Consider the following 23,369-nt stretch of genomic DNA (forward strand, 5'->3'; position numbering starts at 1 on the left):
ATATATATATATATATATATATATATATATATATATATATATATAAATATATATATATATATATATATATATATATATATATATAAATAAATATATATATATATATATATATATATATATTACTCTATATTTCATTAGTCCATATAGTATGCAGACTTCAGCATATAATCAACAACCTCACTAGCCAGGACTTGAACCCTCGACCTTATGCTGTGACCAGGGATTGCTACCAACCACGCTACAAGGACACTAAAAGCAATCCTAGACTTTGTTATATTTTACACAAAGCCTGTTCATTGTGCTTATGGCGCCGTGATCCTCCAATTGGGGATTGCCCTTGCCACTTTTGTGGTCGGAGTAACTTTACAGAATCCAGCCTCGTGTTTCGATGCTTCGGAACGGTTGGTACAGCCGACCACTCATATGAGTACAGTATCCACTTTAATTTTGCCAGAATTTTATAATGACTAGTAATTTAAGTTCTATTCCACCAGATATCTTATAAATGTATATATCATGTGTATCTGTATACTGTCAAAACAACCATACGATGCACTAGAGAATATAGCAAAGTATTTCGTCCAGCGTTTCAAATTGTATGGACAGATTAATTAAAAAAAATTTTGGGGGGGGGAGGCGGGGATTGTACAGTCTCGCATCGAAGTTCGTGATACAGTCATGGTGGATTTAATAAACAAAATTATGTGTGTGTTGGGGACGGTGACCGGATAGCGAGCGACCAGTGGGCCACTGTTTGAAATTTGTTGCTAATCTTTAAAGTTTTACCTGAACCTTGAAAGTTTGAAAGAAATTTTTGAAAACTTCCCATACATTGAAAATTTTTATAATTATTTTCTAACGTTTTCATTGATTTTCTGTTTTTATATTTAACACTCATGGTTACTTAGACTTGGCAATGTTATTTTGGTATTTAGTTTGCTAAGTAATTTGGTAAGTAATTTAGCACCCCTGAGTCCATGATACGCCATGATACACCATCCACCTTGACTGTATCAAGAACTTCCGTCCGGGACTATACAGTACTTGTGAGAGGCTATTGATAAAATACTTTCAAATTCTTCGGCATATGTCCTCTCTGTTATAAGCTGGAATGACTCGAATGATTATCTGTGATAGCTGAAGTTAATTGTTCACCGAGTCTCACACACACACACACACAGCTTATATATGTATCATCGCACCTACAGTGTTTTATTTGCATATACGAGTATATATTGAATCGGTGCTACTATTGCGTGTGGTCTACCACAATATCCGTAGTCTACAAACCTGCCCGACCTGATTACCTGAACACCAGGACCCTAACCAACCTTATAAAATGGGGTTGGGTTGGGTTGGGTTAGGTTAGGTTCATCATTTACAAAGAATATGATACGGAGTTTGTCAATAATGTTATGCTATTATTCAACACCTTTATATCTTTTGTTTATATGAGGATCATTAAAAAATATTTATCACTATTTTGTTTTTTTATCATAAAACTCTAATATATAATAAATAATACCATATATCAATACTGAATTGCAGCCTGCAGTGTAGATATCCCAGGTAGACCGCACGCTATAGTGTAAATGTCCCGGTAGACCGCACGCTATCGTGGCACCTGTTGAATCTATGCATCTAATAATATTTCCTTTCCTCAGGCACATCAAAGACTAGAGCAGCACCCCATGCATGGCTGACAACCGTGTTAACCACAACGTTCAATCCTCAGTGTTCAATGTTCTTCTTCATAGATGGCAAAACCTTCGCCACCGCTGTCTTCACGGTAAGTGGACGTGGCTGTCATTGTCTTCGTCATAATATTCCACTAGCAGTACTTAAAAAAATACAAATAAACGAAATTATGTATTTCAGTGTAAGAGATGCGATATTATTGCAGGACTTCATGGATCAGTTCCGGGACCCTTGTGGTGTAGGTGTGTTCGAGGTGGCAGTGGACGGCCAGGACGCTAACGTGACGAAGGCGCAGCTCTCCCGGGTGGTCGACGAGGCTCGGCGGGTAGGTCACTCTCACTTTACTACTGAGGCGGGTGGGTCACTTTCACGTTATTAATAAGGCAGACAGGTCACTATCACATTACTACTGACGTTGGTAGGTCACTCTACATTATTACTAAGGCGGGTAGGTCACTCTCACATTACTACTGAGGAGGGTAGGTCACTCTCACATTACTACTGAGGCGGGAAGGTCACTCTCACTTTAATACTTAGGCGGGTAGGTCACTTTCACATCACTATTGAGGGGGATAGGTAACTCTCACATTATTACTGGGACGTGTAGGTAACTCTCACATTACTACTGATGTGGGTAGGTCACTCTCACATTATTACTGAGGTGGGTAGGTCACGTTCACAGTATTAATGAAGCGGGTAGGTCACTCTCACAGTACTACTGACGCGGGTAGGTCACTCTCATATTATTACTGAGGCGGGTAGGTCACTCTCACATTATTATTGAGGAGGGTAGGACACTTTCACATTACTACTGAGGCAGATAGCTCATTCTCACATTACTACTGAGGCGGGTAGGTCACTCTCACATTACTACTGAGGCGGTGGGATTCCACTCTGCTGCATTACTACTGAGGCAGGTAGGTCACTCACATTACTACTGAGGCAGGTAGGTTACTCTTGTACTACTGGGGAGCGGGTAGAGTTACTCTTACATTACTACTGAGGCGGGTAGGTCACTCTCACATTACTACTGAGGCGGGTAGGTCACTCTCACATTACTACTGAGGCTGGTAGGTCACTCTCACATTACTACTGAGGCTGGTAGGTCACTCTCACATTACTACTGAGCCGGGTAGGTCACTCTCACATTACTAATGAGGCGGGTAGGTCACTCTCACATTACTAATGAGGCGGGTAGGTCACTCTCACATTACTAATGAGGCGGGTAGGTCACTCTTACATTACTAATGAGGCGGGTTGGTCACTCTCACATAACTTCTACCAAGTTGACGTCAACAGCTGCGGCAGGTGTCATGGTGCGTGACGGTGGTGGTGGTGAGCGACGACCCAGCCTTCCTCGCCGCCTTCGCCGAGTGGTCCCTCAAGGGCCACCTCCTGGTGTGGTCGACGAGACTCCTCGCCGTAACTCACCTGCCTCTCCCGGGCCTACGCTACATCCACAGGACCTTTTCCAGGATGAACGCTATGGTCGTCATTGTTGAAGGCGCACCTGAGACATTGAAGTATATAGTGCATTGTATTCCAAATTTGCTAATTTTCAATGTTATGTGTAAATTTTGTTTATGTGATTATGACTTAATCAATGAAGAAGTTATATTAAAGTTATTAACTATACACTAATAAATGGGAGTGTTGTTCATCAAAGAATCATACGTAGTGCCCAAATTTTTCACATAAAAAAATGCTGGGGCTGATTTTGGAAGCACTGTTAATACAAAAAAAATTACCCCGAAGAAGAAGCATGCTGTGCTTGTTATCCTGAAAGTATTACCAATACAGTTATTATAGTAAAAGTATTATTCACAGGTGCAATGTGTACATACACTTACCATACAGTTCTCCAGAGGACCGAGCGATGCGTCTTGCCTTCTGGACGCCCCAGCGAGGTCTCACCTTCAATACCCACTTGCCACTTTTCCCTGACAAATACTCCAAGTAAGTACAGCGATAGGTACTCGACTTGAACCTTCAGTGGCATGGCTTATCCTTCCGATTGAAATTCACATCTTTAGGGTTTATCAACTTTCTTTGAAGAGTGTGTGCAAACTGCCATTATAATTGCATTTATCATTTTGAATCCATTATCACAATGATCTAGGTCATATTAAGACGCATCTTAATGTATTTTATTGTTAAGAGGAGCACAGTAATTATCATCTCCTCTTGTATGAATTTTTTAAGTCCTCTATAGTTTTCTGGAACTCTTAAGAAATGTTACAAAGTATTCTCTATTTCAGAGGTCCCATTAATATGTAAAATGACTTTTCTCTGCCCAAAAGAGTGACTTTATTCCTTGTTCAACAGCAAACACCTGCAACTCCCTAGCAATAACACACATCCTCGAAAATACTGCAGAAACAATATCGGAAATTAGCAACTTTCTCATAAATACTACAGCCATCTTGGGATCACATCTTATATTCATTTAAATGTTGATTGCTTTCTTATATTTCCCTAATACTAAACATCATAATTTTAAAACTTCATCTGCCTTTTACTGTAGATTCCTTAACCGACCAACCCTTGTCGTGGCAGCAGAGGAGGTCCACGCCCAGAATAGTGCCAAGGGTCGCAAGAGTCACAAGCTGGAGTACCTATCACAAGGCCTTAATTTCACGTGAGCTGAGAGTTAATGGGTGTAGATTTGAATAGTCGATAAATGTTATACATACAGTTGTTGGGTACAGAGTGATGGCTTAGTGGGCAAGGACTGTTGGGTGAAGAGAGATGGCTGAAGAGTGTTGCATTCATACATTGAATTGAATTGAAACAGTTTATTTAGCCAGAAAAACACAGAGACAGAGTGGACAATAATAACAATATTAACATAGCTGAGCCAGTTGAGAACCTGAGCTCTCCTATAGGCACCTGATATATACTATACATTTATCTCAAAGACGTATTATGTAACATTTACTTCATAGAGAGTGATAGTGGTATGTGAAGAATGCTTGGTGGAAAGTTCCGGGTGTATTGTAATGGATGATGAGTTATTGGGGTATAGCATTAGATTGAGGGATTGAGGTGATGTGTAAAAATTTATGAGTTAATAATTGATTGACGGAACGTGGCGGGTGGAGAGTTGAGGTAAGAAAATTGATGAGGGGAGAATGATCATGGGGCGAGCACTGATTTGAAAAAGTTGAATAGAGAGCAATAGGTGGAGAGTGGTGAGCGAATGAATAAGTGAACAGCTTTGAATGGAGACTCCTGGGTGGATAATTCTGAGAAGAAAAAAGTTACCGGTATGGTGGAGAGTGTTCCATGATCAGTAATGGATGGACACAGATGGGTGGACAGTGCTGGTTGGGTTTTTTGGATGGAAATTACTGGGTGGAGACTGCCGGATGAAAAGGGTGTGGTATTAAGTGTTGGCTTTAGAGCGATGTGTAGGAAGTGATGGGTGGAGGGTGCCTGGTAGATAGTAATGAGTTGAGAGTGATGGGTGGAGGGTGCCTCGTAGATAGTAATGAGTTGAGAGTGATGGGTGGAGGGTGCCTGGTAGATAGTAATGAGTTGAGAGTGATGGGTGGATGGTGCTGGGTGGATAGTGTTGCATTGGTGGTTACGGGTGATGAGTAAAATTTGATGACTGAAGATTTGATAGATGGGAAGTGCTAGGTAGAGTGTTGGATGGAGAATGTTGGATATGACTGGCTACCTGAAAGCCTGAGTACTAACCGTGGTGGCCCTGTTCGAACCCAGAGGTGTAAATTGCTTACATTTATTAACTTGTGTATATTACAGGTTCTGATAGGGTGGAGAGTATTGGATTAATCGGCGGAGAGTCTTGTAAGGATTGTAGCATTTTGATGGGTGAAGATCTATAGGTTGTGACTGCTGGATGAAAAGGTCTGAGTGGAAAGTGTCGGGTAGGAGGCGCTGGGTGGAATGTGCTGCATGGGTTGAAAGTACTTGATAGTTCTGTGAGGAGTGCTCAGTGGGAAATACTCGATGGAAAATGCTGTGAGGAAAGTGCTGGGAAGATAATTCTAGATGGAGAGAGGTGCGTGGAAAGTGCATGGTGATGAGAACTGGATGGAGGAAATAGACAGACAAATGGTTATGAACAAATTACCCCTGGTTAAGAAAATATGTCCACTAGTGCACTGAATACGGGGGACATTTTATTCAAATAAAAACAAAAATAGACTGCCTTCTGATTCTCTGCAAGTCTTCTTCTGATGTGTTCTAAAGAAGCATCATTTCCCTACCGTAGGTACAAGTACGTGCATCCTGCTGATGGGACGTTTGGCTCTGAGCAAGATGACGGGTCGTGGTCGGGAATGGTAGGCATGGTGAGCAGAGAGGTAAGTGGTATGAAGCGTCAACAGTAAACAAGGTGAGAGTTTTTTATCGGGCGGGTGCTTAGTGATCAGGTTATTAGTTAAGTGATAACTTCAATTGTAGCAGCGTGAAAAAGTAAAGCTGTAGAGTTACTGGCCTGTAGTATGCACGAGAGACAATGGACTATGGTATGTACCAGCTTGTGGATATATTCAAACTATCACCAGAAGGAAAATAAGAAATGTCGCATTACCTTATTATTTTATGACTAATCTCCGCACTTTCATCAATCTCACACCTGTACAATATTGTTTCTATTGCTGGGTTTACATAGGAGGCAGACTTCTCGACTGGACCTTTCAGTCTATCAGCCAGCCGGGCTGAGGTAGTGGACTTCACCTGGCCAGTGTCTATATCGTACTCAAGATTCGTAGCAGGACTCGGACGGCCAGAGCTGGACCCATGGGGCTTCCTGCTGCCCCTGGCACCACTGGTGTGGGCGTTCATCCTGGCGTCGTTACTGCTGCTGCCTGCGGCCATGTTCATCTTGTCTTTGTGTTCCTCTATGAAAGATACTGACCAATGGGTATGGGTGACGGATGGCTTCACCTTACTCCGTATATTATTACAACAAGGTTAGTTAAACTATTTTTTATCGCATACAATATATCATATCAGGTAAACGTGTTACCCCATTTTGAGCAAAGACACTGAAAGTTGGTAAACTCTTGTGAAACTCATTATCTCCCAGGGAAATTTGTTAATCATGACTACCGTTGGCAAATATTATTTTAAAGATTCTGGCGCAGAGAGAATGTAATAAATTATCTGCTGCATAGAACAAATATAAAACAATTACTAATATTCTGTCTTTCTTTCAGTTATTCGTATAATAGTTCTAGAGGACAATTTTACTTATAACTTCAATATATTCAAAACCAGAAGTATGGTTCGTTTCACTTTGTTCACTTCCGCAGACACTTCGGTGCCAGACAACTGGTGGTGGAGACGGGTGGTGGTGGCCGGGTGGATGGTTGGGGCGCTGGTGTTGATCAGGAGCTACTCTGGTAACCTCATGTCTGTACTGGCTGTACAATACATCAAGCAACCATACCAGACTCTCCGGGACGTCCTGGACGAACCTTCCACCACTATGATAGTGCAGATCAACACAACTAATGTCCAATATTTCCGTGTAAGTTTGTGTGTGTGTTTACTAAGAATTCAAATACTTAGAAAGAATTCAGAGGAGAATGACAAGACTAATCCCGGGCATTAGGAACCTTGAGTATAGAGACAGGTTAAAGCATCTTAATTTGCACTCCTTCGAGAGACGTAGAGCGAGGGGCGACCTGATAGAGGTGTATAAGTGGAAGGCAGGGCTAAACAAAGGGGACATTACAAAGGTACTCAAACTATCCAACCAGGAGCGAACTCGTAACAAAGGTTTTAAATTAGACAAATTTAGATTTAGGCGTGAAATAGGTAAACACTGGTTTGGAAGCAGAGTAGTGGATGAATGGAACAAGTTACCAAATATCATCATTAACTCGAGTACGCTGAATAGCTTCAAACATAGGTTGGATGCTTATATGAGCAATAGGGGTTGGGTGTAAACGGGACTGCCCAGTATGGGCCAATAGGCCCGCTGCAGTTTCCTCCATTCTTATGTACTATTTGAATATCAAATCGTAGGTAGTAGGCAGCTATCAAACCGGGAGGTACTACCGCCTGGGAAGCAATTTGAAGCATAATGTGTTGTCTTATAGTAGACCCTGCTGCCATATGGCATCACAAAAATTGTGACTAAATCCCAGGTTACTGATCTGCATTTCTGCCTCATTTACACACAATTGCAGGGTCTCAATTGTCACTCTTACAATCGACAACACAAAATATACAAATTTTCTCACTCTTGATCTGTTTTATTCTTTCTATTCTATTATTTTCCAATGAAATCAGTTGACAATAATATTAAAGCGGGGTCTTCTCGGATGGGTCCCACTGGTCGGGAAGGTTGTGGATCCCAGGGCCGACCTGATCATCGTCAAACTACTGGGGCCTCAACTGACGTCACCGCGGTTGTTGGAGGATTGGCTTTTTTCACACTTCATTTTTCCAACATTCGCGGCCTGAGATCCAGTTTTCCTTCTGTGGAGCACCTTCTATTAACCTCTTCCCCAGACATCTTACTACTATCTGAACTTCAACTGACCAAAGCAGCTTCACCAAAACCTTTTCAAATCTCCAACTACAACCTTTATACCTCTTTCCGTTCTAAATAAGGTGTATGCGCTTACTGCATCACACGAACATTCAGCCAAAGATGCACCGACCCCACCCTGAGTCTAATGCTCGCAATTTTATCTGGCAATACTTAGTAAAGGAAAGCTGTTTGTAAAGGTGATTGTGATTGGTGGATCTGTTTTTGGCTGTATCACTGTCAGGATAAATATTAAACAAACCAAAGGTAGAATTTTTATAATAATAAACTATTCATTGTTATTTAATGTCATGAAAAGTTTCCAAATGTTCGCATATTTGTTTAAATAATGAAGAAAATTTGATGTGAGAATCTTGTGGCAGCTGTGTTAGTTGAGTTGCCAATTCATTAATATAATTTCCTTCATTATTTCAGCATATATACGAAAATTAGGAAACTTCTTATGACTGTAACAGCACCATTTGTATTATATAAATATTTACCCAAAGGTGTAATACAAAATTATTCACTAAGTTATTCAACAATGACTCAGTAGTTATGCACTAAGTTATTCAACCATTTATGTTGTTTAAGTGTTATACAGTGTTAGGACAGGACAGGAATCCAATGCTCTGTTTGTTCATTTGAGGGATAATAAGCATTGCATTGACTGGGATGATGCCTCCTCAATATTACCTTGTAATTTAATTGACAGTAGGAACATTATAGAATCTAGTCTTATTAAACATACCGAAGCATTCAACATGAATTTGAGTAATGGTATGTACAAACTGGACAATTTTGTAATTAAGAAGATTTGTAACCAGGTGAGAAGGTTGGGTCACCTTACCATCTGACCTGACTACCAACTGTTGTGGTGCTATTTAAAGATTAGTAGGGTCATTAGTGGGCCCGGATAGTTATGCACTAAAAAACCATGAAATATGCATTTATATGCACTAAAATGTCACTTATAAAGCCAAGAATGCAGGTTATACGGAAACAAAATAGTTAATATAAACTAATGTTAATGTTTATTAAGCAATATACGTAATGTATTTAACATATATATGTGAAAGTGCTTCAAAAAATATATATGAACATGTATTTACATTATAGACTGACATATTTTCAGACATTACAGATTGTGGTTGCATTTGATGATGACATGGTGGCGTAAGTTCTCAAAGTTAAAACCCCGCCTGTTGTCTGTCAGCATAGCTTTATATTCTGAGAACACCCTTTCTACATCACACGAGACGATTGGTGCATGTTTCATACATAGGAGGTCTGACATAGTGAGTGGCTGTACCGTCTCGTCAATAATAGCATCACCAGACATTATCTGACTGACTTTTTTCAGCTTTTCTGCTACACGATGCAGACCATGGGCCACACAGGTCACATGGATCATTTTTGGATACAATACTTGCAGTCCATTCATTGCTTTGCACATGTAAGGTGCAGCATCAGTGCACACCAAAAGAACATTTTCATACTCTAACTTCGTTGGCCACAACAATTGCAGAGAATCGTTGAAGAAACCAGCAACAGTGGAGTGGTTGACTTTAGATAGTACACCAACATTCACTAGGTAGTATTTGCCTCGATCTGTTTCATCTCCCAACACACCAAAAATAAGATTCACAATACACCGTTGCTCAACATCAGTGGTTTCATCGAGTGACACCCATATTTTCTTTCCACAAGCCTTTCTCCTTATGATTTCCATCGTGTCCTTGAACAATTGTGAAACATAGTTCTTACGTAATGTTGATTCGTCAGGCACCTTTTTTCCAGTATACTGTTCCAGGAATGACTTTAGGCACTTGTTATTCAGTTTATGCAATGGAATATCCGCTGAAACAAATGCCTTGCACAAATCTGCGTTGAACTGGGAACGATCAGGCCCTGACTTACTGGAACATGCAAGAAGTAGTTGTTGCTCCTTTTGTGCACTATTGGACTTAACAGCTTCGAGTCGGATGTGCTTGCTTGTTTTAAGGTGTTGTTGGACTTGAAATTTCTTGCTCGCTGTCACTGGTGCTTCACAATATTTACAAAACAGTACACTTCCATCAGTAGTAAATGCATCAAATTCCTTTACATATGATCTCAGCACTTCATTTTGGTTTCTTTGTACTTTCGGCATTTTCACGAGCAGCAGAAGAGAGTAGCTCCACACAGCAGCACTGCTCCTGACTGACTAACTCACAAGTCCAATGAGTCATGACCAGGTGTGGAAACGACAGATTAAAGCGACGTGACCTCACCTCACTTCACCTAACCACACCTCACCTCACCTCCCAGTACCACGTGTGCTCATTCAGTGGCAACAAAGAGATACTGCCAGATGAATATTTTACCAAAATATGCATTTATATGCAGTTATCTAGGTAACATGCACTTATCATAGAAATCACGCAAAATATGCATTTGCATATGAAATATGCAAATGCATAACTATCCGGGCCCTAAGTCATTACCTAATACCTGACCATTGTGGACCTGATCTCACCTTCCTCTGTATATATACACCTTGGTTTGTATTTCTCTTTAGTCTGTACTCACCCCTGAAGATGTGAATTACACGAAAGCGCTTGGGAACTTCGTGTTTTCTTCTTTCCTTGTAGTTATCAGCATATACCTGGATCACGCGCAACTACAGTCATTTACTTGCATATATATATATATATATATATATATATATATATATATATATATATATATATATATATATATATATATATATATATATATATATATATATATATATAGTGTGACCAACACATGACCTTAAATAGCAATGAATAGTTTATTATTATAATAATTCTACCTTTGGTTTGTTTAATATTTTATCCTAACAGTGATACAGCCGAAACAGATCCACCAATCACAATCACCTTTACATCCAGCCTTCCTTTACCAAGTATTGCCAGGTAAAATTGCGGGCACGAAACCCAGGGTGGGGTCGGTTCATCTTTGGCTGACTCTACACCTATAGCTCGACTCACGGATCTCGAATCGTCCCTTTATGATGTCATCTGGCTCGAAATATCTCTACCAACTATGACTATTTTTCTTAGTTTCCTAAACTGTTCTACCAACTATTTGGAACACTTTGACTATTTCACTTCTTGCCATGAGTCGTTGCTATCCACACACCCCAACACCGAGATCCTCTACATCACAGAGAGTGGTTTGGCCCTGCAAGGGATGAGCCAGGTGGAGTTGAGGCACTCTCTTTTTCCTTACTTAATGATCTGGAACTAATAATTACACACCCTACACGCGTTCCTGATCGACACGATCAACTTGCTAACATTCTTGATCTTTGTTTTACCTCTAACCCCTCACACTATTCATACTCAATTTCTGCCCCCTTAGTGTCTTTTGATCATAATCTTATTTATATTAAATCAAACTGGGTACGACCACCTCCCCCACCCCCCTCTAATCACCAACTATGGCACTATCGGAGGGCAAACTGGCAATCCTTGCTAAAATTCTTCTCCGAGTTTCCTTCTGATACATGTTGCTTTTCCACTCGGGAAACCTCGGTATGTGCTGACAGCATTGCTGGGGTTATAGAGGGTGGTATGAGTGCATTTATCCCATCTAAACCAAAACTTTCACTTTATAATCATGGTTTGATCGCTCCTGTTCTCTTGCATGTAGGGAGAGAGAGAGAGGGCACATCAAGTTATGAAACTCTCTCCTTCTCCTATTACCCACTCCTCTTTCATTACTTCTAGGAATCGTTGTAGGGCTATTCTTCGTAGAGCCAAGCGGAATTTTATAAAAAGAAAGACTGCTGGCCTGACTAACATCTTCCTCTAGTAAATCCTTCTGGTCCTTAACCAAAGGCATCTGTAATAACTTCTGCACTCCCTCTTTTCCTCCTCTCTTTCGACTTGATAACTCTATAGACAACTCTCCCCCTCATAAAGCAAATCTCTTTGACACCTTATTCTCCTCTAATTCCACCTTAGATGATTCCAACTCTACTCTTCCTACTCCTGCTCCTCCTACTGAACCTATGCGCTTTCCTACAATCTCCACTCGTAGGGTTGCTGGTGTGTTATCCAGGTTGGATGTGAGTAAGGCGCATGGACCGGACGGAATACCCCCTCGTGTTCTGAGGGAGTGTGCTGAAGCTCTGGCCCCTGTGCTTGCTCGCCTCTTTCGCCTTTGCCTCAAAACCCAAACTTTTCCTTCTTCTTGGAAGCATGCCTCGGTTCTGCCCATCCCGAAGAAGGGTGACCATTCCAATTCCTCTAACTATCGCCTCATTGCCCTAACTTCATCCCTCTATAAGATTTTCGAAACTAACATAAACTCTCATTTTCTTCTTCACCTTAAACACTTTTCTCTTTTGTCGGATCACCAGTATGGCTTTCGCTAGGCGAGATATACTGGTGATCTGCTCTCCTACTGCACCCATCTTTGGTCATCCTCTCTTAGGGATTATGGGGAAACTTTCGTCGTGGCCCTCGACATCTCCAAAGCATTTGACAGGGTATGGCACAAGTCATTGCTCACTAAACCTCCCTCAAATGGTTTCTCTCCCCCACTTTGGTCTCTAATGTTTAGCTTGCTTGAGAACCGGTCCATGGCAGTTGTTGTTGAGGGATCGATCTCTCGCTCTTTCTATACCAATAGTGGTGTTCTACAGGGTTTTTTCACCTACTCTCTTCCCTCTTTTTATCAAGGATTTACTTCACACTAAAACAAAATTCTATCCATTCTTACGCTGATGATTCTACTCTTCACTCTTCTTCACATTTTCTTTTCCCCCTAACTCTCAAACTAGATCTGTTTCTAGAGCTGATATTGTTTCGTCTATCAATGCGGATCTGTGTAGCATCTCCGATTGGGGAGGTAGAAACATGGTTAAATGTAATAGTAATAAAACACAATATTTATCCATTACACTTTTCACAATAGAAGATCTCCTAGTAATCACATTTCAGGACGCAAACATTCTTCCAAATTCAAAAGTTGATGTGATAGGCCTCACCATTTTCTCTAATATGTCATGGAAGCCACACATCCACAACATTGCTAAAGCTGCCTCCCGAAAGCTGGGAATGCTGTTAGGATGCCGTAGCTACTTCACTCCTGAGCAGTTGCTTCAAGTTTATAAGGGATTCATTCGTCCTAACTTGGAGTACTGCTCTCATATCTGGGGTGGCTCTTCTGTCCAACTGTTAGATAGGGTGGAATCAAAGGCATTTCGTCTTATTAACTCTCCTCCTTTAGTTGATAATCTTTCTTCCCTTTCTCATCGCCGCAATGTTGCTTCACTCTCTTTCTTTTACAGGTACCTTAACGGGCAATGTTCAGTGGATTTAGCAGCCTGTGAGCCGCCAGCAACCAAACTGTGGAATGCTCTGTCTTCTTCTGTGTTTCCATATTCACAAATGTCTCACTTCAATAAGCTGGATTCCAGTTTTCTCTTCTTTTTACTCTTATTTTTCGCCCCCCCCCCCTCCCAGGCCCCGTTGTGCGTCGATGACGTGTGCTCGGGTGGGCGATTGTCCGTAAAAAAAAAATGATAATTTTTCATTTACTTCAAGAGTGTGGAGTCTGGCATCTTCCGGGAGGTGGCGGAGCTTGAGCAGAAGGGGCTTATCAAGTTCCAGAAGCTTTCCGAGTTCTTCCATAGTATGGACACCCTTGTGAGACACGGCCACCACGTCTTGTTCAGCATTGAGATAGTCATCAGTATGATCATTGGCAGAGACTTCTCAAAATCAGGTGCTCTGAGAAGGACCTAAAACAATGTTGGATTATATGTGAAAACTGAACTGTTAATATCATGGGTTATTATATTATATAAAATCAATAAATATTTTTTCATCACCAGGTCGCTGTGACTATTACTCGTCTAGGGAGAGGTACCTGCCTGTGGTGTTATCCATGATAGGCCAGAAAAATAGTCCCCTTGTACCTGAACTAAGCAAAAGGTTATAATGCAAAAGTTTGCACACAGACACATTATATATATATCTATATGTATATATATATATATATATATATATATATATATATATATATATATATATATATATATATATATATATATATATCCGTCACGCCCAATTATCTATTATATTTTTCTTTAAGGCAAGCAGTTTGAAATGTCAGACTCACGCCTAATGGAACTTCAAAATTTGCTTCGCTGGATACTAGAGTCCACTGTAAGTGTGGCCATCCCGGACTTCTTCCCGTGGTTACTATACATCCTGCCTGGCGCCCTCAGTAGACGCGTCTTCAACCTCGACCGCCAGAAGACGACCTTACATAAATTCCAAAAATACTTCACTGTAAGTACTGTGTTGCTCACTGAAAAGAAGACCACTAATATAGGCCTGCACTTAACCCCTCCCCCTCACACACACACACACACAAAACAATTGCTTCTGCAACGCACAGCATTTTCTTTTTCTTTAATAATAACCACATTGTGGAAATTATGCTTATTATATTTAATAATTCAATAAACTCGTTCTGTTTGTTAAAGAAAATAATTTAACATAATTCTTCTTCACTCAGCTTATAATGGTTTATTGCTTGTTTTTTCTTCTTTTATTTTAGCTGCATTCCGTCATATCAATGAACTGAAGACCTGAAGCTACCTTCTCTTGTCCTGCCTGGCTCTTGTTTGTACACAAGCTGCTTGGGACACGATTCCTTTCACATTTATTGCAGCAGTGACATGCTCAGCCTTGGCTGTCACTATAAAGAGAATTATTCATGGATCAGTCCGATATATTTTGCCAAAGTTTAGCAATCGTCGACTTTCACCTGTTCACCATTCATGTCATTATGAGGGTGGGATTATGTGATCACAGCTAATGACCAGTTCTTAATTACCCTTTAGTCCTTTACTGTATATAGTGAAGCATCAGATCGTTTTATTTTAATTTCAATGTAATTAAATTTTTACTCATGCTTTTCATTCAGTTTTATGATGACAGGCATCTGAGTAATCCCCCCCCCTCCCCCAATAAAACCCAAAATACGAATTGCGGAAATTAGTTTGTATAATCCCACGTAATAATCATAAAATTTAAATAAAACCACGTAGAGGAGCCCTAAAGTACGTGTTAGGGTAGTGGTTTCGTGTGCATTTAACGTGAAATAGGCTTGTTGTCAGGGGTAAATCATGGATATCTTACAATAATTCGTATAATCCATGACTCAAGTGTATAAAAATATAAATAGTGGTAAAGGCTTACTACTATTATAAATAATTAGTCTGATGAAAGTGAGTGGCCATTTTTTTTTTTTTTTAGGTTAAGGTGGGGAAAGGATGGAAGGCATGCTGGGGCTCAAGGCACAGCCAGACATGAGGGATGGAGAAGTCACAACATATAGTCGTGGGGGGAAAGGTTGGAAAAGAAGTTTAATGAGTTAAACAGAGGGGGACGACACCCCTTGTTTTACATATTACAGAGTTTGTTGGCTAACTAAGCTAACCTAGGATTTAGAATGAGGTTGCACAATGGTTATTTTAGTAGACAATGACTAGATTGATTTTACAATTACAAGTTTATTAAAATCTTATACTGTATTACGTTATGGACTCACTTGATTGTGACTTGTTAAATGTGAATTTATATCATCTAAGTTTTAATCTAAGGTGGATCACTGTGGCGGACATAGATGGGTCGCGGGTTGGGTTGTTGTAGTGCGGGCAGACTCCGGGGCCACCAGGCGTGGGGTCTCCCTCCGTTGATGTCTTCCCCGCGTAGGTGGTCTGGGCTGTGAGGGTCGTCCAGGAGCTTGTCCCAAACCTTCTTCCCTAGGCGATGGAACCTGAAGTTGAGGGCCTCTGTTTTATTTCTTAGGTGGAAGGTTTCCACTGTCTCCTGGTAGGGTGGCGCTTGGCCACTGGCTGACCTCAAACACTTGTTTTGGAAGCTCTGTAGTTGTTGTAGTCTAGTCTTCCCGAGTGTGACGAGTGGTATAGATGGGTACTCCAACACAGGCCTCACCAGCGCCTTGTACAGGTGAACTTGTATCTTCTGAGGCATCAATTTAAAACGTTTTTATTTGGCTGCGGCGTCTTTGGCCTTATTTAGTCTGTCCTTCACGTGGGGAATGATGCCCGTCCGAGAGATGATGAGGCCGAGCAACCTGCCTTGTTTAGAGTACTCAATCTCTTCGTCGTCGATCATCAATGGAGCCGGTTTGAATTTGGCTATGGGTATGACCTCAAATTTCGTTTTGTTTGTTTTTATTTTCCATTTATTTTCATACTTCGAGATCTCCTCTATTGCCCGAGCAGTGAGTCGCGCCATCCTTGCCGTGGACCTTCCTGGGCAGGTGACGATCTGTGTTACATCGTCGGCATACATGACGTACTCGCTGCCGACGATTGGGGGTGGCAGGTCAGCCGTGTAGAGTGTGTAAAGGGTTGGTGAGAGACAAGAGCCCTGAGGCACGCCGCTCGATAGTGAGAATTCTTCTCCAAAATGTTCTTGCATCTTGATTTTGGCTCTGCGGTCAATAATGAAGTTACACAGCAGGCGCGTCAGATTTTCGGGTAGCCCCAGTTGTATGATCTTATACTGCAGCCCTGCGTGCCAAACGTTGTCAAACGCTTTGCTGACGTCCCTCAGTACTATATTGCACTGCAGGCGGCCAGTCATGGCATTGGCGATCTGCTCGTAGGCCTGAGCTATGGCGGTGGATGTGCCTTTGTACTGGCGGAAGCCGAACTGGCGGGGATTATGCACGTCTTCGTCCTCCAGATACATCCGCAATCGCTTGTAGACTATTTTTTCGAAGATTTTGGCAGGTACCTCTAGCAGCGATATTGGTCGAAAGTTTTCGACTTTGTTTGGAGGCTTCCCTGCTTTTGGTATGAGGCGAATAACGGTGATTTTGAACATCTTAGGGAAGTATCCAGAGGCGAGGAAGGCGTTGCATATATGAGCAAGCCTCTCTATCGTGTTGTCGGGGAGTTGAGCCAGGATCTTCTTGTTAATGTGACTTTGACCAGGTGATTTGTTTTTAAACCCTTTTATGACGGCTGACACATCTACAGGAACTATGCGCTCCGTCAGGTAGCTTCCGTCCACCAGTCTAGTAAAGTCAGTCCGTGGGAGCGGCTGGAGCAGGTGCTGATGGTCCTGCAACTGACCTAAAATGTCCTGCTCAGACTCCCTGTCGAAGCCCTCGTTCTCCTGTTCACTAATTGTAAAGATCTTTCGTAAATATCGCCGATGTAGTTGTTCTTGGTTTTCTTCCTCGAATATTTTCACGTTGTTTTTTTCGAGCAGGTAAGGGACCGTGCTGGAGGTGGAACCCATCAGTCGCTTGATCCCTTTCCAGAAGGCAGCAGAATCGCGGTAATTGTTGGCTGCCTCCCACATCAAGGCGGCCCACTTTTGTTCATGTAGTAGACGTTTGCTCTCGTGTTGGATGTCCGTCTGTAGCTCTCGGTACCGGTCTCTCAGCTCCTGCGTCCACCCGCGGATACTGGCTAGCTGTCTCACGTGAGCGTACTGGACACTGAGCTGCCTCAGCTGGTGACTAGTGTGAGGATGGGGAATGGTCCTGTAACTGGTGGTCGGGATGTTGTTGTCCATCTCCGTCTTCACATCCTTATACCATTGTTCGACCGCGTCGTCGATGTCATTGGGGCTGGCTTCTTCCAGGTTTCTCCCCTGCTTGAGACTGAGAGACTCCTTGAAGGAGTCCCAGTCTGCCCGTTTGAGGTTTGACCTGATGTTGGCGGGGATCATAATGGGATTGGATGAGAGCGTCACGACGACTGGCAGGTGATCGCTGGTACTGATGGGTCCGGCGGTAACGTGCCTGTTCAGGACGGCCTCGTTGTTAGAGAGGATTATGTCGGGTGTTGTGGCACTGGCACGTCTGATCAATGTCGGGAAATCTGGCCCGAGGTGTTGCAGTTTTCCCCTTCTGATGTTGTCATACAGCGCCACACCGACGTTGTTCTCATTACCGTGTCCTAGTATGGCGTGGCGCGCATTTAAGTCCCCTATGATGTATGTTGGTTTTCTGTGGCGTAGCAACTGGTTTAGTTCTTGTTCGGGTAAGTAAGGACGTCTGGGAGGTAGGTACATTATGCATATGATAAGACTCTGTGACTCAGCCGTGACCTGATGGCCACAGCGACACCATCGTTCAGCTCACCCGTCATGTTCCTCTGGTATACAGTGTAGCCAAAAATTTTCAGCTTACTTTCGTCCTTTATGCCAATGCTGTTTAACAGAATGATGTCTGGGTCTAATTGATAGTATAAGTTAGACAGTTCGTTACGTCTATTAAGGGACCAGTGTAGGACATTATGTTGGACAATTTTCATCCTGCTAACGACTGCCATTTCAGAGACTGTAGCTTGGGGCGTCGCTTGGAGTGTTTGCTCGGCTTCTGCCATTTCTAGGGGGACGGAACTTCTTAGCAGAACCTTCTGACATCTGCTTGTCAGTCAATGGCGGACCCTCGAACTTCTCGTCACCCGTGTACAGGAAGGTGTTCAGGTCCTGGGCCTGCGTGTCGTAATAATCAACTGACGCTGCAGCTCGAGGGTCTTGTTCCTCTATGGAGTGACTCGTCATCATCTGGTCGCAACCATTGACTGTGGTTGCAGTCCGATGGTCACTGTCGTCGCTGGGAGTGCATGTAATGGGATCGCGGGCATTTACGGTGTCGTTGGAGCTGTGATCCCAGGGGGACTGACTGGCCACGTCGGGATTGCTGTTATACTGACTTTTGCCTAAGTCAAGGAGGTCATGGTCTATTTCTGGCGTGGGTTGAGGTCGTCGATAAGTCGTTGGGTGGGTTACTGCCTTAAGGATTTCTTTTGAAGGGACTTTGTCGCTTATTTCAATAAGTGCAATGTTGTTCCTGGTTAGTGTCTCTTTGAGGTGTTTCGAGAATGAACCTGGATGAACCATGTTCATGTGATGGGCATGCAGGTAAGACAAGTATATAGTGGTGGCTTTGGACTCGTCCAGCTGTGGAGAGGAGACGCTCCTGATGCTCTCGGCCACTGCGTCCCTCATGGCGCCCAGTGACTCAGTAACTGCCTGTTTTATTGAGTCCTTCATAGTTCTTATCTCTGATTGCAGGACTTCCATGGTCTCGCTGACATTGTTGAGCTTTTGGGAGTCTGCTTGAGTTTCTTTCAGAGCGTCTTTTAGGGTTTGGCTGTAAGCCATGATCGTCGACTGAGTGGTCCTTTCTATGGTGTTAGAAATTTCCCTGGTTTCTTTTTGTTTGGTTATTTCGGTCAGTTTCTTCTCTGTTTCTTGAAGTACCTGTTTCCTGACCAGGCAGGTGGCAGAGAAGGTCCTGTGGTCACCCTCGCAGACGACACACTTTTTGATGGTGCTACGGCAGTCTTTGTAGAAGTGCTGATCAGATGAACACTCAGAGCATATGACCCCTTGCAGGGTGCAGTTCTTGGTCATGTGGTCATTGTATTTATAGCATTTCATACATTGTTGGATGGGCGTATACTTTTCATATTCTATTTGGTGGGATGAGATGGAAGTGCCATATGCATAGAGCCCCTTCTCCTTCATTCTTTTTGCATCCGTTGTGTCTGCAAAGCAAACCTTGATTATATTATGGGCATACATAGGATACACCTCCACAACCTTGACATTGTTTTGCTTTTCTATTTCATCTCTTATTTCTTCTGCGTTATTTTCCACTACATCTTTGTCTAACTTCTTACATACAAGGGTGAGCTTGGCGCCGTATTCCCGTGGGACAATGACCTCATGACCGTTGGTTTTCATTTTGTCCATGGCACCAGACTTAAGTAGTTTATCAGCATCTTCATCTGTTTCCGTGAGGATGATGTAACCATTAGGGTGTGTCATACGGAGGCGAAGTTTTTTTTTAGTTTGAAAAATCGGCCCATGGTATTAATGATGTAGTTCTATGTGCAGAATCATGTGATATCTTCAGATTTGAAAAGTTTTCATTTTTTGCTAGGTAAATTTTAAACTTGAAATCTTATGAAAATTCAGTATTCCCACCCTTTTACCAACACCACTAAATAGCTTATTTAAAGTAAAGTAAATGTATCAGGTTAATTTATTAGGATGAAAATGATCCAGAATAGTGAAACGAATGATCTTGACACATTTATTAAATTTAATATTCCTTTAGAAAACAAAATCATCAAATACAAAACCGGTTTTACTACTACGACCCGGTGTTGCTGCACACCATAGAGAACATGTCTTTCTTGCTTCTGTTTCTACTCATCACCTCCCTGCTGACCACCTGAGCTCGGATGTAGCCTTCCCTCCTCTCCTGGCTGTACACGTGACTGCTGGCCTCGCTCACTTGCTGTACACAACGCTCTATACTCTGGGTGTGCGAGGGCCAGGCAGGGACATGCATGGGTTGTCCAGGAAAGCTCTGACTTGAACATTGGTGAGGGCTGCAGGTAGAGGGGCTCACTGCCAGCCTGGATGTTATCCAGATCTATGAGATCAGTGAGGGTCTTGGCACCTAGATTGACTTCAGGAGTCTTCCTGACCCTGAAGGAATCGTCACCAACTGATTCGTCATGCCCAGATCCTCTCATAAGTCTCATATCCAAGATCTTTTTGACTGCCACTCTTCTCTCCTCCTCATCCTTACTGCAGAGCATTGTCTGCAGAACTGCCTCAGGATGAGCATACCAGGAAGATCTCCTCACAGTCTGCTCCACAATCTGAACAACCTTCCTTGGCTGACTCCTCAGGAGCTCAAGCTGGAAGAGAACATGCCTCGGACCTTCGGAGAACGATGACTTGACCTTGGTGTTGAACCAATTTGGCAAGTAGACACTCACGATGAATTGGACAATAAGTCTCAGGTTGTGAAGCTGGTTCCCTTTCAGTTTATGATGAGCGACCCAAATTCTGCAGAACCTGAGAGCCGTTGTGAGCCACCTAGAATGTGAGACTGGACCTATCTGCAGGTAAGCAAGTCTATCAGGCATGACCCCAGTTTTGATGGCACTGCAAATCATGTAACCATAGTACTGGTCAGTACTCAGGTCGTCAATGACAGTATGTGCAAGCTCAACGAGTGGAGGGCCAACTGTGATTTTTTCAAAGCTCGGATTTATTTCTAACTCAGTGGCAGAGTCCAGCATCTTGCCAAGAGGACCAGACCATCTGTTGTTTGAAAGAGTCTTGCCATCCAGCTCCTGGATCAGATGTCTGAGTGGCAACTCGTTGGTGTGGAGGTCACAAACAATCCAGACCAGCTTCCTCCCAATCTTCCGCTCTATCCACTGTATGACCCCCCTTGCCACCCTGTGTTCGTGTTGGTGCTGTCCTCCAATGGCCTGCAGGGTCTGGTCTACGTTCCTCTCTCTGAGCCAGTTCACAATGTTATCTGCCACTATCTCAGCTGGTTTCCTGATGTCATCTTTCTCTGGAGTGAAATGCCACAAATACTTCCCTCCTGGTTCACTGCAGCAGGAGTAGTGTTCCTCCTTCACCATGGCAGGGAAAAACTTGTCAGAATCTCCAACTTTCATGAACACTTTAGTGTCATCCCTTCTCCCATCAAAGAACAAACAATTGATTCCATTTTCTCTTATCCCCTTATCAAACTCCTCTTCTAGGTTACTGACAAGTTTTTCCTGAGCTCTCCTTACTTTGTTATGATCTATCACCAGGTGAACATCATCAGGTGTTATCAAACCACCGTCAATCCAGGCAGCTGTTGCTATCTCTGCAGTTTCTGAGACCAGTGTGGTGTCGCATGCTGGCCAGAGCTATGCTCGGGATATCTTTCCTATTTCGAATCTTATGCCTGGAAGGTTTGGGATCATTATTTTCTGGGTTTGGGACAAAGTCACCATTCTCCTGGTCAGCACTCGATCAGCCATGGGGAAGCCATTAAACTCTGAATCAGCTTGACTCAATCATCGGCCTTTTTACCTCACCCTGGGCCTTCTCAAGTCTCTTTTCCTCGGCAACTCTTCTTCCCTTCTGTCTCTGCAGGCAGCCTCCCCTGTCTCTCTGGACTCAAAATATCTTGGCTAGAAATCATGAGAGCCCCTATACTGCCAGTCTTCTCTCTCTGTGCTTTGACAAATGCCAGTTCGATCACAGGAATCTTCAGTTCACGCTTGCAAATACAGGAGATGTGGGCCTCGGATTTACAGTCACGATCGCATCCAAACTCAGGACAGAGAACAATTGGGCACTTGCAAGTAATTATGTCAAATAACTGGTCCAGTTGCTTGGCAAAGCTGTCCTTAACTGCAAGTTTTCCTCTCCCAAGAGAGATATCTCTTGCCTTTTCCCAACTGGCTAGCAGTCTTCACTAATCTTCTTCTGACTTGTTATGACTGGAGGCTTGAACTGAGCGCTAGCCAGAGTGTACTGTGCCAAGACAGCTTTGGTCATATCACTGGCAATGTCTTTGTTTGTGTAAGTTCTTTGGTTCTTTTTCACTGATTTGCCTGATTAAAACACCGTATCTCAAAGCATCTCTCAATGTAGGCAACCTGACTTCAGGAGCCTCTCCCAGACCCAAGATAGTGACTGAGATGGCTGGATTTTTGGTTCCTCGTCCTGACACAAGCAGCCATCGCAAATATTATCAACTTATAAATGCATCAGAATCTGAAACAAAAAATATTGTTAGTTGGGTTGTTAAAGAATGAAGTCAGAAAGCAATGTTCACTATTTAATTGTAATGCACTAATGCAGCTGTAAGATTTTCGATAAATTTCACGCTAAAATTTACCTAGCAAAAGGTTGCAAAATATTGAAACTGAAATTATTTTCTGTTTATATACACTAAAATCTACCAAAAAAGTGATGGGCCATTAGTTTTAGCTGATCTTCCCTCCTATGACACACCCTAGTAACCATCTCTCAGATCCACAAGTCTATTTATCATCACCCTTAGGTCACTCAATAGCCTTTTTAGCCCTATCCGAGACCCCTGGGTCGGGGTTCCGGAGATCTTCACTCTCACTTTGGCCATGGTCAGTAACATACATGAATGAATGAATGAAAATTCTACCTAATCTGTCCACCTCAACTAAACCCCATGGATGCCGCTCCACTTGCTGGGCGAGTAAAGACGGGTCTGGGGGTAGGGTGAACAGACAATCCCATGGCGGGGGCCTAGCCAAGCCCTAACACCTAGC

The 23,369-nt window shown here is 42.7% G+C and overlaps 1 protein-coding gene across 1 annotated transcript in view; it reads left to right on the forward strand.

Moving 5' to 3' along the window:
• Positions 1–1,669: 1,669 nt before the first annotated feature.
• Positions 1,670–23,369, forward strand: part of LOC121873767 (probable glutamate receptor) — a 28,457-nt gene continuing 6,757 nt past the window's right edge. Inside the window, exons 1-10 of the mRNA XM_042377467.1 lie at positions 1,670–1,789; positions 1,904–2,023; positions 2,998–3,221; positions 3,526–3,654; positions 4,223–4,336; positions 5,939–6,029; positions 6,341–6,641; positions 6,984–7,201; positions 13,789–13,969; positions 14,079–14,178. Coding sequence (XP_042233401.1) covers positions 1,742–1,789; positions 1,904–2,023; positions 2,998–3,221; positions 3,526–3,654; positions 4,223–4,336; positions 5,939–6,029; positions 6,341–6,641; positions 6,984–7,201; positions 13,789–13,969; positions 14,079–14,178 — 1,526 coding nt within the window. The 5' untranslated portion in view covers positions 1,670–1,741. The remainder of the gene's footprint in view (positions 1,790–1,903; positions 2,024–2,997; positions 3,222–3,525; positions 3,655–4,222; positions 4,337–5,938; positions 6,030–6,340; positions 6,642–6,983; positions 7,202–13,788; positions 13,970–14,078; positions 14,179–23,369) is intronic.

Source organism: Homarus americanus, unplaced genomic scaffold (assembly GCF_018991925.1).
Source record: "Homarus americanus isolate GMGI-L3 unplaced genomic scaffold, GMGI_Hamer_2.0 scaffold25827, whole genome shotgun sequence".
NCBI lineage: Eukaryota > Metazoa > Arthropoda > Malacostraca > Decapoda > Nephropidae > Homarus > Homarus americanus.